At 55.0% G+C, this 18,066-nt stretch overlaps 1 protein-coding gene across 3 annotated transcripts in view; it reads left to right on the top strand.

Annotated features, from left to right (window-relative positions):
* The window catches only part of HHIPL1 (HHIP like 1), a 31,773-nt gene extending 15,731 nt beyond the window's left edge, over window positions 1–16,042 (top strand). For 2 of the 3 annotated variants that reach the window (XM_074326943.1, XM_074326944.1), the window contains exons 3-9: window positions 1,859–2,002; window positions 4,384–4,712; window positions 5,177–5,303; window positions 7,129–7,274; window positions 10,068–10,149; window positions 12,497–12,579; window positions 14,478–15,154. In XM_074326943.1, the coding sequence (XP_074183044.1) occupies window positions 1,859–2,002; window positions 4,384–4,712; window positions 5,177–5,303; window positions 7,129–7,274; window positions 10,068–10,149; window positions 12,497–12,579; window positions 14,478–15,013 (1,447 nt within the window). In that variant the 3' untranslated portion in view covers window positions 15,014–15,154. Of the gene's footprint in view, window positions 1–1,858; window positions 2,003–4,383; window positions 4,713–5,176; window positions 5,304–7,128; window positions 7,275–10,067; window positions 10,150–12,496; window positions 12,580–14,477 lie in introns of all 3 variants that reach the window. The other variant, XM_019751566.2, reaches the window with a different exon arrangement.
* Window positions 16,043–18,066: the final 2,024 nt, after the last annotated feature.

Genomic DNA, 18,066 nt, shown 5'->3' with positions numbered 1-18,066 from the left:
GAGGAGGTGCTGTTATATTGCCAAGACACTGCCTGAAGCAGAGAGAGAGATATGGGGAGAAATACCCTGGCTTCTCCCTTTCTCCCGCACTCCAATCTCTTGCCAATGCCGTCACTGGCTGGATCTAGCTAGCAAAGAAGCACGGGAAATGCAGTTTTTTGGAACTGGCCCTCTGAAATAGAGAACAGGTAGGGGGAGGGCCAGGACCGACTGGATCTGAGGGCAAATAGGCAAATAACAATACGTCATGTGTTTGATGGAACTAAAATCTTGACACTGAAAGTATAAAAAGGAGAAGGAATCAAACATGCTGGCTAAGCTAATGTGGATCTTGTCATGCAGCGGTAATTTTGACTATGAGCTTCCTGGCAGCCAGAGCAAAAGGAGAAAACATAACACTCATGGTCTTATATGAGGCTGCACAACCAGTTCTCCACGAGAGACCAAGTGTATCACATGGATCTCACAGAGGGGAGACAGAGGGACAGAATGGACGTGTCTTCAATAGTGACGCTTAAAAATTTATCCTGATAAAGACTGAAGGTGCAACACAAAATATACAAATGAACGTATTTTAGAGTCAGCATTCATTGAGGGTCCTGTGGGGGCTTCACAAGTACAAGCCTAGAACTTGACTCACGTAGGGGGAGAAGTAGGCCTGCCTGGCTCAGGACAGGGCCAGGAACGAGTGGTCATCCTTTCCTGAGTCAGCTGTCAGTCTCTGTTCCCAGGGCTGGGATACCAATGGGAGGTGGACAAACCCACAGTCTAAGCTGTCCTCTCCTTGGACGACCTGGAGTTTGGGGCTCCGTATGGCTCGCCAAGTCATGTGTGCCTCATGTGGAAAGGCTTCCAGTCTCGGCTCCGAAGGCCCCAAGTCCTGGGTTCAAGCTCTTGACCTTTCTGTATCTTGGTTTTTCTTATCTGCATGGATAAGAGATTGGTAAGTCACTGACCCATCCTGGAAAGTCTAAACCAGCCCAAGCACGTCAGTAAGAAGGAATTGAATACAGTGAGTGGACTACAAAGGTGTTGGGAGAGCTGGAGAGGAAAGGGGAAGGTCAAGTTACCTAGAAATTAGTAACTGCACGAGGCTGTTGCCACTCATGGGCTGGAGAACCAAAGGGACGAGGTCTGTGCTGCTGCGTTTGCTACTCCCGGTACCAAGAAGTCTGGGCCGAAGCCCAGGTGTCCACACTCACCAGCGCTGTTGCCATCTCCACAACCACTACTCCTGGAGGCAGAGCCAGAAGCCAGGGAAACGGGGCTCTTGCCTTCCACTCTCCATTGGCAAAGCCGAACCGGAAGCCAGCTGGCCGGCAGTCATGGAGGTTGCTGATGGGTGGGTGTGGGTGTGGAGGTGAGTTCAGCCCATGCCACCAGACCACCGCCTTCGAAGTTACAGTAGATAACAAATGAGGGAGTGTGTAGAAAGTGCGCAGCTTATATGGCTGGTGTGTGGGTAGCTATGACGATGAAGAAACCAGTTGTGCCAGTGACTGGGTCAACAGTTTTTCATGATTATAGCAGGGCAGGTGCTAGCAGTGGCGAGTAGTAGAAAAAGCACTAAATCAGAACTAGCAGACTTGAGTTCTAGTCCCAGCTCTGCTCCCTATGGGTGTGACCTTGGGCAAGTTCCTCAACCCCACTGAGCCTCCAATTCCTTGTTAGCACATGGAGTAAATTATCCCTGCTGAGCCTAACAGATCTTTGTAAAAATCATTTGCTATAAATGATATGAAACATCCTTCCAACTGTGAAATGACATCCAAGAGAGAGGGTTTTATTGCTGTGACCTTGTCTTATGTTTTTGGCTGAGGTTATTTTTGGGGGGTGGGGTCGCCTTATCTTCTTTTAGGATAATCCTGGAGATTGAAGAACCAGCCTCGAACCACAACGGGGGGCAGCTCCTCTTTGGGGATGATGGGTACCTCTACATCTTTACCGGAGATGGCGGGATGGCTGGAGACCCCTTTGGAAAGTTTGGAAATGCCCAAAACAAGTATGTCGTGCTCTGGCTGGCTGGTGGGCTGGTTTATATACTCCTGGATTACATACTCTTCTGGAGGGGGTTACCTCCTCAGCCATGCAGTGGAGGGCAGCAGAAAGGGCCTTGGACCCCAGCTTAGCCTGCAGCTAGCCAGCTGGGGTCTCATCAGGTCACTGCCTCTTGTCAGCCAGAGGGGAATAATAATAATCTCCATGGGGAGGCTTGTCGTGAGGAATAAAGACAGTCATGTTTGTGGAGGGACAGGCATAGTGCCTACTTGTCATAGGTGCCTGATAAGTGGCATCAGAGAGCCTCTGGGAAGATAGGATTTTCTCTGAAGTCAGCCCAGCCCTGCTGGAACCAGAGAAAGGAAAGGGGTGCTTCTCAGACCAAATGGGGCATGTGAGCTGGTTGGAGCAGGGTCGTATGGTTAAGTGGGTGTTCTGTCCCAGGGGTCACCTACGATGGCCTAGAACTTGCTCTCAGTTACTCACTTCTTGGCTTGAGCAGATGGCCTGCCGTCATTCCACTCCTATACACACACACACACACACACACACACACACACACAATTATGAGTCGTGTGAGTGTAGACAAGGCTATCTAGAAGTCTCAGGACAGCCTCCTCCATTCTCTTAGCCAAAAGGACAAAACCCTCCTCAGCCCAGAAAGTAAAAATAGCGAGTCAGATGCTGATTACAGTAATTAAAGTAGTCACAATTTGTGACTTGTGCTTTCATATGTGACGGTGTAAGAGTCAGTGCAGCTTTCTCATGTTTGGGATGTGTTTCGAGATGAAGTTGAGAAAATAGAAATTAAGGATTTGTGGATAATTGGACAGAACTTAAAACAATTATTTTGCTGCTATGACTTTTGCCCACTTACCTATGGAAGCCTCTGGGCTGCAGTCTGCAGCTTGGTGTTGACAGCCTGGAGCATGCGACAGGAACCCATTGGGCAAAACCTAAACGTATGCAGTAGGGGATCAACTGTGGGAACTCTAGTGGCTGCGAGCGTTTTATCATCGTTACAGAGGACACTTGTAAGATGTCTTTAATGAGGGAAATGCCTGGGTGCTGAAGCTGTGTGCGAGTGGTAGGCACACAGTTGCATCAAATGTGCAAACCACGCCAGTCCTGCCTTGTAAAGCGGCATTTGGGAGTCACCAAAATGCTGAGAGCAAGGGAAAACCCATGCATTAATTACGTAGGTGCATCAACAATCACAGATAAAAGAGTGTTCCCCAGTGTGCTTCCCGTCTTCAAGCACAATGCAGATTTCCCCCATCATGTGTCACTTTTGTCATGTGATGAAGGAAACCCACAAGCTACTCACCCCCAGGAGCTCTGTGGAGGTTAGGGCTGCACGCCTGCTCTGTGTGGCTCTGGAGGGCATGTCCTGAGGTCTTCTCATTCCAGGGGTTGTAGAAGGTGATGTTGCGAGGTGCTGTGGAGTGGCCTGGCTTCCAGTCCAGAGCTGTCTGCAGGATCTAGGAAGTGGTCCCCCTCTCAGAATCTGGGTTGCCTGATCTTTGAGGTAGGGGCAGGGGTGTAGAATATGGGATGAACTGAACCAGCACTGAGGCCTATCTGCTTTCCGGCATGCTGTGGTTCTGCCTACAATGGCCTAGGGGTGTGGGAGTGAGAAAGCAAGAAGTCAGTCTCCCTTATGCGAAGATCTGCAGTGTTCTCTCTCCCACCTCCCGCCCCTGACCTGTATTCTGTATGGTGCACTTGACTTTGATTGCATTCACTCATTCACTCACTCAGCAAACACATAGAACACCTACTATGTGCCAGACACTGTGTTAGGTGCTGGAAGTAAACTACACACAAGTCATTTTTCTAGGAGCATTAACTTTCACCCTATAGCATAACCCTGTGAATGAGCAGGAAAGAGGACCAGCCTCATATTAGTGGAGGACACAGCCTGGGAAGGTTAGACAGTGTCGTGGTTAAGAGCTTGGGTTTCTATGGCCAAGCTCCTTGGGCTGGACTCCAGCCCTACTACTATTTACTAGCCGTGTGGCAACAGGGCACTTACGTGACCTTTCTGAGCTCAGCTGCCCCATCTGTAAAATGGGGGTCGCAATAATACCCACCTACCTAAAAGATTTGTTGTGAGGCCTAAACCAGGCCGTACATGGTATGCATGTTCAATGCCTGGGACAGGGCCTGGCACATAGTAAGGTTGAATGAACGAAGGCGGTTACCCAGCTGGTAAGGAGCTGAGGAAGACTGAACCCTCGGTCTCTGGCCCCACAGCCCAGGCTTGCCTTGCTTCTGGCTGGGCCGTGGGCCCGGGGCCCCTGTACCTGCCCCGCCATGCCGGCCGGAGAGCCCTGGCGCAGGGCGACTCCGAGCAGGCGCCGTCTCCCACCCACCCGCCCGCAGGTCGGCGCTGCTGGGCAAGGTGCTGCGCATCGACGTGGACGGCAACGAGCGCGGCCCGCTCTACCGGATCCCGCCCGACAACCCGTTCGTGGGCGACCCCGCCGCGCGACCCGAGGTCTACGCCCTGGGGGTGCGCAACATGTGGCGATGCTCGTTCGACCGTGGCGACCCGGCGTCGGGCGCAGGCCGCGGGCGTCTCTTCTGCGGCGACGTGGGCCAGAACAAGTTCGAGGAGGTGGACCTGGTGGAGCGCGGTCGCAACTATGGCTGGCGCGCGCGCGAGGGCTTCGAGTGCTACGACCGCAAGCTGTGCGCCAACACCTCCCTCGGTGACCGCCACCCCCACCCCTCTGCGCGCTCCCGGGACCCTCCTCCTCGGATCTGTCCCCCATCCCACCGCTGTACGCCAGCGCCTCCTTCGGTGGCCACACGAGGCTCAACGAGATGGCCCCTGGGGAGCCCCTGATCCCAGATCCATCCTTCACCCACGGGACATACGCCAATGCCTCCCTTCTGACCCCCCAACCCCCTACCCGGGACCTCCTCTCGCCTCATTCCCCTCCCCAATTCTCCTGGGAGTCTCCTCCTTTTCTCGCCCCCCAAGGTGGGCTGTCCTACCCACCTTATAAGCTGTAAGCACCTCCCTCCCTGAGTGAATATCTGGAGCCCCATCTCCAACCTTCCTAGTGACCTCATATACCCTTGCCCAGCAAGACTCAGGACCACCCACGAAGTTTTGTTGTGGGGGAGGGGATTCCCCCAAGACTCACCCCACCTTCTCCCCACACTGCAGATGACGTGCTGCCCATATTTGCCTACCCGCACAAACTGGGAAAGTCAGTAACCGGGGGCTATGTGTACCGCGGCTGCGAGTACCCCAACCTGAACGGCCTCTATATTTTCGGAGATTTCATGAGCGGGTAGGTGGCCTGACAGCAGTTCTGGAGGGCTGGGAGGGCAAAGGAGCAAGGTCCGGGGAACACAAACAACTTCCTAGACAGGTTTAGGGTCACCCCAGGTAGGTAGGACCAGTCATTGTGCCAGCGGGCTAGGGCCCCAGGGAGCATTGGTCCAGAAGAGAGAGGCTAGAGAACCACCCTGCTGGGGAGAGGGGAGCTGGGCTCCAACCCAGGGTTGACCATGGGGGCCCCTGAAGACTTGCTGCCTGATTCCCACACTTTATGGCAGTGCCACCTCCACCTACCGAGACCCTAGAAAGTGTGGGTGGGGGTGTCACACCCTACACAGGTTTTGGAGGGGAAAAGAGCATACCCTGCAAACCTGCTGTGGGTCAGACTCCTTCCCCAGAGGAGCTTATGGGACCTCATGACCACCTCATTCTCCCATTGTACAGGGGAGAAAACTGAGGACCAGAGAGGCACAGGGGAGATATACACCTGGCATGATGCTTAAAAGTGCAGCTAAGATCACTTGGGTCCCAATCCTGGCCTACTTATTAGCCATGTGACCTTGACCCAGTTACTCCACTTCTCTGTACATTAGTTTGCTCATCTGCAAAATGAAGATGATAATAGCATCTGCATCCTAGGGGTTTCTGAGGACTGAGTCAGTTAATTCACACAGCACTTAGAATCTAGTATGCAGATGGTATCGGGTGGTTCTTGATTATTGCCACCCTAGATTCTCCACATGAGCGCAGCTGTTCCTCAGGAGGGAAAATAAGGAATTAAGGGAGCTTGAGGCTGGCAGGGGCATTCTCACCTCTTGCAGGCTGCTGACCTGGGTGTGGGTGTGTGGCCAGGATGTCTGCAGCTAGAGCAGAGAGAGCCCTGATCTGGGCCTCTGGGTGCTGGATCTTTCTCCCAGCTCTGCCCCTCCCTAGGTGTCTGCCTCTAGGACTCAGCTATGCCATCTGGTAAATGGGTCTAGATGAAGCCTCTGTTTTTACCCTGATTCACTTATCCCACTTCCTCCCTCCCCGAGACGTGCCCAAGTCACCTGTCTACAGAGATTCAATTAGTTTTGCCAACCTTTCCCAAGCTTGTCTGCTGGGTCAGGTGCCAGGGCCAGAGTTGAAGAATACCTCGTACCTGAGTCAGGGAGACAAATCTCAGTGTTCTCTAGTCCAACCCCAGAAAGCCTGTGCACAGGCTGGAGAAGCCCAACATGGGGGCAGTCAGGAGGGCTTCCCAGAGGAGGGGACAGACAGCTGAGCAGGAGCTAGAAGTATCAGTGGGTAACTGACAGGTAGAAAAGGGAGCAAAGGGTCAGATCTGCATATTCCGAAGATGCCCAGGCTCCATGTGCTCAGAAGCTGAGGCAACTCCAAAGTGCGCATACACTTCTGCGCACCAGCCTTGGAGGGTTCTGAAACCCACGTTAGCTCCTGACTGCCGCCTGCTGGTCAGTAGGTTGGGCTGAGCTGAGAGGGCGGGAACCAAGCTGGTCTTTGGTCTTGCGTGCCCCGCCCCCAAGCTTCTCAGTACATAGTAGGTGCTCAGTAAAGACTGCGGGCAAGGCCAGCTTCATGCATGTGTGGCCTGTGCACTGGCACAGGGCCCCACGCTCAGAAGGGCCCACATTTGGCTTAATGCTCTGCCTTCAGTGTCCTGAACTGCTTAGTGTTCTTTGAACAAGGGGCTCTGCCTGCTCATTTTGCACTGGACCCTACAATTACATATGGTCCTCATTGCCTGGATAACAGATGAGTGGATGGATGGGTTGGAGGTGGGGTTCCCCTGGGCACCATGCCAGGCATGACCCACAGCTCCTCTTCCTTTGCAGGCGTCTGATGTCCCTCAGAGAGAAACAGGGGACAGGCCGGTGGCGGTACAGTGAGATCTGCATGGGCCGGGGCCAGACCTGCGAGTTCCCGGGCCTCATCAACAACTACTATCCGCACATCATCTCCTTCGCAGAGGACGAGGCCGGTGAGCACTCCTGGGGTCTCTGCATCTGGGCGGCGCCCCCACCCCATGGGTCCTTCTGGCCTGGGATTTGAGGAATGGGGTCTCAGGCCTGAAATCAACTTCAGGCTGGAGAGTGATGTGTTCAGTGGGCTCAAGACCTTGCCGGGCATCTGTCCTCACCAGTCTGAGATTCAGTTTCCTCATCTGGAAGCCCCACCCTGAGAGGCTTGCTGCGGAGAGTGTGATCACCTGGGTAAGAGTCCAAGGCAGTTAGCAGACCGGGAAAGGCTCTGTAATGATGGCGATGCAGCCAGTTAGGGGAAGAGTGCCTCCTGAGACTTCCACTGCCCTGGTTTCCTGATGGCAAATGTACTGGGGCCTATAAAATTAAGCTACATTGTCTTCGGAGTATGGGTAGACACCGCCTTCTTGCCTGTTCGTGGGTCCCCCATTCAAGCACTTGCATTTTCAATGCAAGGAACAGTGGGGGAAGGGAGAGGAAGAGGGGCCACTGGGGCTGGATGCCGCTCCAGCCTGTTGCCTTTGTCCTTGGCCCTGGATTGTCCTCAGACAAAAGCCTAGGGGTTCCCAAGGGGGCCTAGTGGATGCTTGGCCCAGTTGCCGGGCAACACCCAGCCAGGGGCCTTTTGAGGCGTGTCCCCCGCAGGGCCTGGTGCCCAGGGCCCCCAGGCCTGAGTCTGGGAAACCTTTGTTGAACCAGTACCCATCAGAATCTAAATTTTCAAAAGGGCAGCCCCAGCCCCCACTGCCACCCCAAGCCCACTGGGCTCTGGGAAGTCCTTTCTTTTGGTCAATAGGGGGTTAACGTGTTTTGGAAGGAGGAGTGCTCTCTGTCCACCCTTCCCATCTGCACCCCCCTCCCCCATACACACACACTCACATAGAGGCAGGACCTGGAAGGTGCATTTCCCAGGGGCCCTTCCTCAGCCCTCTGAGTGACACTGAGTGATGGACCGCCAGGCGGAGGCCCCTCTGAGACAGACAGCTCAGGAACAGCCCGTTGGCAAGCTTGAGCAGGCGGCCCCTGGAAGGCACAGCGCTCTGGGGTCCAACGCAAACAAACCTCTCCCAGCGTCAGGCTCCAGCCTCCGCCTCTCTAGTTGTTCTTCTGATACTTGCAAATTGTAAAACAAGGACCTCTGCTGGCCGGCTGTCCTCCAGGGACGGTCACATCGCAGAGACCAAGAGGGCAGCGTGGCTCTGAGCAGGGCTTGGCAGTGCCAATGGGGGCTCCCTGCCCAAGCATGAAAGAAGGGGCTTTGGAGTATGTCCGGTCCAACCCTGTCACTTTACAAATGGGGAAACTGAGGTTGACTGTTCATGTCCAGACATGAGGAGGAGGGTTCTGTATCCAGAGCAGGGCTCTAAGCTTTGGTCAAAGGAAGATGATGGAGAAAGGCATTCCAGGCTGAAGGAGCTGAGTGTACAGGCAGCCCCGAGTTGCTCCAGGAGCGGGAGTGTAGGTGGGAGGGCTGCACAGCCAGGGGGGAGACAGGAAGTGGCCCAGAGAGGGAAGTGATGGCCCAAGGCTACACAGCAAATTCATGGCTGTGCCTTTGTACTCTCCAGCAGGAATCAGCTTGCCAGGGTACCCCACTCCCTCCCACAGGTTGTATAATCACCATGTGGGCCCATTACCTCCCCTACTTCCCACTCCCCACCCCCCCAAGCAGAGCTCTCACCTCACTGTCTCCATCTCTGTTTGGGGAACCCCCCCCCCCAACCTTGGAAGAGCTCTCCACTGTCCCCTTAGAAGGACTGAAGGTATTCGCATGACTGAACTATCACATTGAGTCACACGTGGCCTGTGTCTGGGCCTCCCACCAACCATGTATCCTGAATCGGTGTGGGCTCAGGGGCAAAGATGTTCCTGAATTCCAGGTCTGGCTTAACCACTCACCAGCTGTGTGACTTTGGATAAGTCACTTGACCTCTCTGAACCTCTGTTTTCTCATCTGTAAGATGGGAATAATGAAGCCTATTTCCTGGATATAGGCACCTCTGGCAGCAAGAGTCAGGGGCAGAATTGGATGAGCAGAGAACAGACACCTCTTGCTCCCTGATAGCACTCATGGTGCCAGGTGTTTGTAACTCACTCATTGCATTTTCACTGCATCCTGAGAGGTGGGGAAACTGAGGCGTAGAGTGGGGCTGTCCCACAGCTGCTGGCACTCACTTGGTGGGGCTGAGTGCAGGGACTAGTGTTCACACGAGACACTCCCCGAGCTTGTATTCTGCCTGCTGGTCAGTGGAGAGAGACTCTGGCCTCAAAGACTTGGCAGGACCCAGATCCTGGGTGACAGTGACAACAGCAGTAATAGCTAACACTGACTGAGCACTCACTGTGTGCTCTCTTAATCCTAACAACAGTCCTAGGAGGCATCTGTTTTGGGTGAGGAAGCTGAGGCTCAGGGAGCCACATGTGCCTGCGCCACCCAGTCAGCAGTTGGTGGGGGAGCTGGGCTGAGGTCCCTCCTTATATCCAGAGGTGTGCGGGCGTGAAACCCCTGGCAGGGACCAGGGGTGGGGCTGGGGCACCAGGAGGGACGAGAGCAGAGGTCAGAGCCTGGATGGGTCCACGCTCTGACAGAAGACCCTGGGCATGTCTGGATGCCCTCCTCAGGTTCTGTTTCCAGTTCTGGGCACTGGAGAGCTACCCTGAGCTGGAACGTGTTCCCTCATGCCTTGCCTTCTGAGGTTAGGGTCTGTCTCAGAGCCTGAGGTGGGGGCCATGGGGCTGGGGGGGCCGTATTCAGGCAGCATTCTCACTCCTTGCCCTGTTTCTTGTCCAAGGGGAGCTGTACTTCATGTCGACAGGCGTGCCGAGTGCCACAGCGGCCCGTGGGGTTGTCTACAAAATGATTGACCCCTCCAGGTGAGTCCCGGCCCACCGCATTGCCTGAGTTCCTACTGTCTGCCAGGAGCCCTCACCTCCATTGCCTCATTTCCCCTTCTTACTACTCCCTAAGGTGGGTATTAGTCATACCCTCATTTTTCAGATGAGAAAACTGAGGCCCAGAATTGGGATGTGACTAGCCCAGTCCACACTGCTGGTGAGGGGCAGATCCAGGATTCAAAACGGGGCCTGCCAGCCTCAAAGTTCCGCTCTACTCACCACACGAGGGAGTCGAAGATACTGGTGGGGGACAATAAGCGCAGACCCCATCATCACATTAAAAAAAATTCTTTTAAAAATTTTAGAATAGTTTTAGGTTTCCAGATAAGTCGCAAAGATAACATAGAGTTTCCCTTATTCCCCTCACCCAGCGTCCTCTGTTATTGAAGTCTTACCTTATCGTGGTATCTTTGTCACTGCTAATGAACAGTATTGGTACGTTACTGTTAATTAGACTCCACACTGTTTTAAAGTAACTGCACTTTTTGTAAAAGATTTCTCTAGCTTTCCCCCAGTGTCCTTTTTCCGTTCCAGGATCCCATCCAGAATCCCACATTGCATTTAGTCATCCTGTCTCCTGAGCTTCCTCTGGTCTGTGACAGCTTCTCAGACATTCCTTGCTCACCACACTTTTTTTTTTTTTTTTTAAGCACCGATCTATTAATTATTGACAGAACTATTTATCAAGAAAAACATAGGTCCTCTTTTCATGCCCCCTTTTCGTTTCCCTGAGGTCTCACCCATCTTTACCTGCATAGCCCGGGATTTACGTCATCATGGTGGAGCACATGCAAACTGCATTTTTCTTCGTTCGTTTTTCCCTACTTTGTGTAAACATTTCCACGTTGCAACATCACCCTCAAAAGGATCGTTTTTAATGGCTGCGTACTTTTCTGTTGACTCACTGTGCCATAATTGTCTTAACCATTCCTCAGGCATTTAGGTTATTTACTTTTTTTTAAAAAAAAGAGTGCTTCTCTAAGGAAATGTCACATTTATGGAGCACCTAAGTTGTGCCAGATGCTGCCTTTGACCTCGTCCTAGTTTGGGCAGCATGCTATTGACCCCTTATTATCCCTGTGCAGCCGAGGGAAGTTTCTTTCTGCTCCAGGTCTTGTGGATGGGAGGAGCCAGGAAAAGGCTAGACTCCTCCCTCTCTGATCCTTCTCTTTTATTTTTATCTTTTGGAATAAATGTGTTTCTTTGCCGCATGACATATTGCACAGAGGTCCCATGACAGGACAAACGGAGAAACCAGGAGTGGAGGGGGTGGGGTCATCCGTGACCACCCAAATATAACTGCTGTGGCATTTTTTGATGTATCTGCTACCCTTTTGCATAATGAAGATTTTTTTACATAATTTCCTTGAGGAGCAAAACTCTGCTGGGTCTGTGAGAAGCATGAGGATATTATCTGGAGTTCAGAGCAGCCAGAAAACCCACCCTTTCTATGGCTTTCAGAAGTGTGTTGCCTGGTTGCGTTTCTTCAGCTTCTGGGGGAAAAGCCCAAGTTCCTTCTGTCTGGAAGCCACCTCGTGTCACATGGTTGCTTTACCCCTAGGGTTTCCCCCTTGTGCTGGTGGAACCTATTGAAGTCTTGCACCCACGTGGGTCAGTCCCAGAATAGGGTCGTTCCCATTTAAAAGACTTACATATCGACAGCCAAAAACTAATTAAAATGGGATTCCATTCCTTACTGGTGCCCCTCAAAGATGTCAGAGGAGCCCAATTCATAGCCCTGGCAACCCTTCTCTGACTCTTTTCTCTCCCACTCTCCAAGGCCCCCAGGTCCCTGGCTCTACTGCCAGCCCGGGGGGCTCTCTCTCTCTCTCTCTCTCTCTCTCTCTCTCTCTCTCTCTCTCTCTCCCCCTTTATTCTTTAAATGGACTTAATCTTTCCCTGATTCCTCCAGGCGGAGGGATCTCTGATTCTGCATCAGCAGAAATCAAGGAACTAGAGGGGCAGAGAGAGACCCTCCTCTAAGGCCGTGGGCGCAGGGGGCCAGGGTAGCAGGCAGGAATCGGGCTGCAGTTAGTTACAGGCTGTGGGAGGAGAAGGGCTGTGACATTTGATTGTGTCCTGCAGACAGGTCACGCTCTGAATCAGAAGTGGCTCAGGTGAGCCACCGGCCCTCATGCAGAAGCTGAATGGGCTCTTGTCAGGCCATTGTAAGGGACTTCATAAGTGGCAGCCATTCCACACCTTCCCAGGCCTGAAAGCACACTGCCCTTCCCTCCTGCCTGGCTAGAGAGGGAATGTGATGTCAGAGGGACATGCTCAGGGCCGGCTCCCAGGGCGGGACTCATGACCTCCTGTGTGTTGGCAGACGGGCACCCCCCGGCAAGTGTCAGATCCAGCCTGCCCAGGTGAAGGTGAGGAGCCGCCTCATCCACTTTGTGCCCAAAGAAAGTAAGTGCCCACCAACGAGGACACCGTGGGGGAGGGGAGCTCCTGCAGCCCACACCCAGCTGCCCCTCCATCAGATGTGGGTCCTCACGGCTGGACCTAGACGCCCTTCCTCGGGCCCTGTGTCCAGCACCATGAAGAGCACACATTAGACACTCAGTTAAAGCGGGTGGAACTCCTTAAACCCCCTCCACTGGTGTGGTGCATGCCAGCCCCAGGCCATGGGTGGGTGGCCCCAAGGGGATGCAGGTCTCAGAGGGCGACAAAGGGAGAAATAGCTGGTACCAGGAAAGGTACACTTGGAGTTCTTGAGAGGGACAGAGAAAGAGGGTGTATCTGTGCGTTCGCAAGGAACATTGGAAAGAGTTATTCTAGGTGCAAGGGCCTGTAGGGCAGGGGGCATTTGGGCTGGGCCTGTCATAAGACTTTCCATTTGGACAAGGTTGGTGGGAAGGGGTGTGTGTGTGTGTGTGTGTGTGTGTGTGTGTGTGTGTGCACCAATCCCCCTGGGATTGGGGACAACTGAAAAGGGTTTGTCCCAAGGAGCGGGGCTGTTCTACTGCGCCCAAGCTAGGTGGGGACAGAGACCCAGTGTTGCCAGACCTTCCAGTTCTTAAGAGAAGCAGGAAACCCATCCATTAATTAATTAATTCATTAGTTCATTTAGCACATAATGTGCTTCATTCTGGGGATATGGATATAATGCTGAGTGAGACAGATGTGGTCCTTGCCTTCTAGAGTTGTCACATACAAATCATCCCATTTGAAAATCTTGGCAACTAGCTCAAAATTTTAAAAACCACCTTGTGGGCCAAAGGGAATACGTTAGTGGGCCAAGTGTGCTAACAGGTCACCAGATGGCGGACCATGTACAGGGATTGCAAAAGAGTGGAGGCTGGGCACATGGGTGGGTGGGGGTGCCTGGCCTTGAGGAAGGGAAGAGGAAAGTTGAGGGAAGAGATGAGCTCACTGTTTGGGGGAACTTAATTCTAGCCTCAGTTGGCCTTAGGCCTCGGCCAGTTTTCCGTTCACTCATTCAGCAGTTTCTGGTACTTTTGTTGGTGACCTGCTCAGGGCAGGGTGCTGGAGCCACAGAAGTCAGACAAAGCCGGATCCTGGCGGGACACACAGAAAAGTCATTCAGTGTCCCAGGCCCAGTGACAGAACCGTGTGCTGGGTGCCATGGGGACCCAGAGTAGTGCAGGATGGGGTGGGTGGTGGTGGTCCTAGAGCAGAGGCTGAGGATTGGGCCTGGAAGGAAGAAGGGTTCACCATGAGGTGGGGGAGGGGGCAGTCTAGGCACAGGGAGCAGCAAGAGGCGCAGTGGGAGAAGCAAGGCAACCTGGAGGCCTGGCCGGGAGGCTTCACTCTGGCCAGGCGGGCCGGGCGTGTGGTTCCCATTCTGTCCATCTGCCATGGCCCCTTGCAGTTTCCCCCACCAGTGGGTCTCAGCTTGCCCACCCCAAGCCAAAGATTAGAATCAGAAAGGGTCACTTGGCTCTGAGAAGCCCTTCCAGACACACCTTCCCTTCCACTGAGCTCCAGAGTTTACAGCGTGAGGGTCTGCTGGCCCTCCCCCTCCCCTACTCTCCCAAGACTGGACTCCCAGGAGGGCAGGCTGGGGGGTGGGGTGACCCAGCAGCAGACGCATAAAGCAGCTGCCAGTGAGTGTTTGCAGAATGACTGAAGAAGCACCTTGCACCCAACTCCAGGTTCACATCCTGTGGGGCCCGAGTGACCCAGGAAGCCACCATTGGTGCCCCAAGAGGCACACCATCCTCAGGGTCTGAGCCAAGGGCAGAATGAGGACATCTTTCCCCAGGGTCTGCATTCTGGGGTGGTGAGCTGGGGTGGGTTAGGGTGGCCAAGGTCCCCTGATCGCCGGCTCTTCCTCTGTGCAGAGTTCATCCGGAGGGCCGAAAGCACCCCGCGGCCCACAGCGCGTGCTACCACCAAGGCGCCCCGACGCAGCCGCCCCACGGCCGCAAGGCCCGCGCCCACCCCGCAGCCGGCAAGGCCCACCCGGCGGCCTGGGGGCCGGAAGGGCAGTGGGCGGCGGAGGGGGCGACCAGGCACTGCAGACCCCGCGCCCTCAAATGGCGCCGTACGCCTGGTGCGGCCTGCGGGCCTGAGTCCAGGCCGTGGGCGTGTGGAGGTGTTTGTGGGTGGACGCTGGGGCACTGTGTGTGACGACCGCTGGGACATCAAGGCCGCAGCCATTGTGTGCCGCCAGCTGGGCTTTGCATACGCCGTGCGAGCCACCAGGCGCGCTGAGTTCGGTGAGGGCCGTGCACTGCCCATCTTGCTGGACGACGTGCGCTGCACGGGCAGTGAGAAAACCCTGCTGGAGTGCACACATGCCGGCCTGGGCACGCACAACTGCAGCCATCAGGAGGACGCGGGCGTCGTGTGCAGCCACGAGGACCCCGATCTGTAGGCGAGTGTAGTCTGTCTGCCTGACCAGAGCCTGGCAGGGCCCTCTGCCCTGTGCATGCCTCGTGCGTGCACAGGAGTCTGAGGGTGGAGGTGGCCCATCTGTAATGCTGTCCTGTGGATGCGCATGAGGTATGCACAGTGAATGGTGTTCTCTGTGTGTCCCTGCCCATGTGTCCTCGGCCTGGAAGCCCCAGTATGTGTTGGGGTCTGGGGGCCCTGTGGATGTGTGTTCCTGGCAGGAGGCATTCTTTTCTTACCTCTGAGCAGCAGCAGGAACACAGCCTGGCATGGAACCCTGAGCACTGAGGACAGCCACTCTTCAAGGACAGACATGGCCCTGCCTGCATTAACAGAGGCATAGCTGGTAGACTGAGGGAGGGGAACCAGGCTTGCTCTGCTCACAACTGTAGTGGAAGGCCCAAGACCAGCTGAGGAATGTGTGACTTGAGGAATGTGGCCCAAAGAGCATGGACTGGTGGCCCAGCAGTCGGAGGTGCTGAAGAGCACAGAAAGGATCCAGGGGGACAAAGAGAAGCCATCAGACCGATGTGTCCAGGGTAATAATGGGCCATGTTTGTCCCAGCGAGTGCCTGGGTTGGGGGCACTGGCTGGAGGGCACTGGTTGACCTCTGGGAGAAGCCTCCTGGTCATCTTGAACCTCCTCATCATGTTGGGTCCATGTGGGTGCTCTGGGGAGGGTGCGGGGCCACCCAACCCTAAGGTCTGACTTCCCCTTCTCCCCAGGAGAAAAGCCACCCAGCACTGACTGGGCAGAGCTTCCCAGTGGCCACTCCCAGCACCCCAGCTCCTGGTGAGTGGGGGGTTAGGGCTTCTCCACTTTCAAGAAGGTGTTGGGGCCACTGGGCCCACTGGTGTCATCTCAAAACCCACGCCTGCTCATTGAAATCCCAGGGAACCCCTCCTTCCATTCCTCCAGCTCCACCCCGGGCCAACCTGGCTGTGGTCCAGTGAGACTACTGATGCTCTATCACCCAGGGCTGTGCCAACACCATGACTGTTTACAACCCCTTCCCTTCTCGTCTCTTCTCTCTGACCCATGCCTGCCTGGGAGCTGGGGAGGTGGGCAGGGTGGGGGGATGGGCCTGCAGCCCCCGTCCTGCTCACAGTTCCTTTGCCCACTGAGGGCCTTGGCCCTGGCTTGTGCCAGGCCTGTGCAGGGGCGTCAAGTATAGCTGGGCTCAGCTTCTGATGGCAGGTGGGGACACAGGGGCATTAAGCAGATGGTCACTGGGCAGAGAGGAGAGGATATGGCCCGTGTTGGGGGCTGGAAGCGTTCCAGGTGGGGCAGCCCAGCCCAGCCTGCGTGTTGTTGAGAGAGGAGCTGGCACGTGGGGCCGTGTGGCAGTGGAGGAAATGGTTCTGTGAAGCTCTGCTCACTGAAGCTGGGTGTGGAGTCGGGCTGCAGGCAGATGCTAGAGGGTCACTCTCTCGGACTCCTCCCGCTTCTGCCCTGAGCAGGCTGTCAAGGGCCCTGGGCCTTGTGGCCTATCTGGCACTGTTGTGCCCCTCATGGAAAACACAATGAGCACTGCCGTGGATGTGGCCTGTCCTGGGCCCTGTTGTAAGACCGGTCAGCATGTGTGAACTCATTCCTCAGAACAGCCCTCGTCTCCCCTTTTACAGATGGGGATACCAAGGTGCACAGAGGTTAAACACCTTAGTTGAGGGCACCCAGTCAGGGAGGGAGAAACCCAATTTGAACATGAGCAGCCTAGTCTGAGCACCTGCTGGCACCCTAACCACTGCCCTCCCTAGCTCAGGGTGCAGCTTGGCCCAGCGGGTAGCCCACTGTGTGCTGCCAGCCTGGCTGGGGAGCAGCTGATGGAGACGAGACCCCTGCGAGCCCCTTCTGCCCAGTGTGTGGCTGTGCGGTCTCTCACTGCCCAGGGGTTGACTGGGCACCTTCCCAGGAAAAAGAAAAATTCTGAGAATGTTAGGAAGCTGGGATGGCCCTTAGTGACCGTCCAGGCCAAATTCTGCACTGTGCAGATGGGGACATGGGCCTGGGAGGCTTTGGCCTAGGCCTGTGGCCACCTAAGCTGAGACTAGAGCCCAGAGAAGGTGGGGTGGCCCTCAAGGCCCTCGGAGCAGGGCAGCACCATGGCCCTACCCAGTGTGGGGACCAGACCTGTCAGTCCCTCTGGCCCAGAGTCAGGGGATGGGTTACCTAGCATCCTCTGCCTCCTCTTCCTGGGCTTCTCCATGCCCCTCCCCATGTTTCTGAGCTCCCCTCCCCATTTCAAGGCCTGGAGGCCATGATGATATAAGGTAGGGACTAGGAGGCGGGGCAGAAGTGATGGGGGGCATCTCAGCACCAGTAGCATGGAGCTACCATCTGGGGCCCTCAGCACCTTTCCCCGAGTGGTGGAGTGGAGTGGCCCAGCCCTCAGCTGGGGCCTTGAGCTGTTTGTTGAGGCAACTGGGGAAGTTCACAAGCTTGACCACTCCTCTGGACAGTGCTGTCCTCAGCCCACCAGTCCCCCAACTCATCATCCGTCAGGCTCCAAGCAGGGCTCGGGCTGTGGCCTGACTCCTGAGAAGGAAACTGATAAGACTCACTGCTCCTGGTGATAACAAGGGTAGATCGCTGACATTTGCTGAGCATGTATACATGCTACGTACAGTTCTGAAGTTTTACCTGTTATTCACACATTAAATCCTCACAGTAACTATGAGGCAAATGCTACAGTCTCCCCCATTCTACAGATGTGGAAGCTGAGGCCCAGGGAGGCTTAGTTACTTGCTAAACGTCACACAGCCAATATTTGAAACCAGGTGGTTGGGCTCTGGAGCCCCAGCTGTGGGCTATCACACTGTGCTACCTCCAGACCATTGAATTTAGTGGTCTCCATCATCAGGCCCTGTCACTGCGCAGATGGGGACAAAGGTCCAGGGAGGGGCAGAGCTGGGTGCAGACTCCCTGTCCAGTGTTCCTTTCACTCCATTGCCTGTGGCCAGCCAACAAAGCATCATTCACAAGTGACTCTGTCCTTGGGGACTTTGACCCTGCCTTAGAGTCCTTCAGCATCCCTG

Source organism: Rhinolophus sinicus, linkage group LG03 (assembly GCF_036562045.2).
Source record: "Rhinolophus sinicus isolate RSC01 linkage group LG03, ASM3656204v1, whole genome shotgun sequence".
Taxonomy (NCBI): domain Eukaryota; kingdom Metazoa; phylum Chordata; class Mammalia; order Chiroptera; family Rhinolophidae; genus Rhinolophus; species Rhinolophus sinicus.
This window is presented reverse-complemented; position numbering and strand designations above follow the sequence as displayed.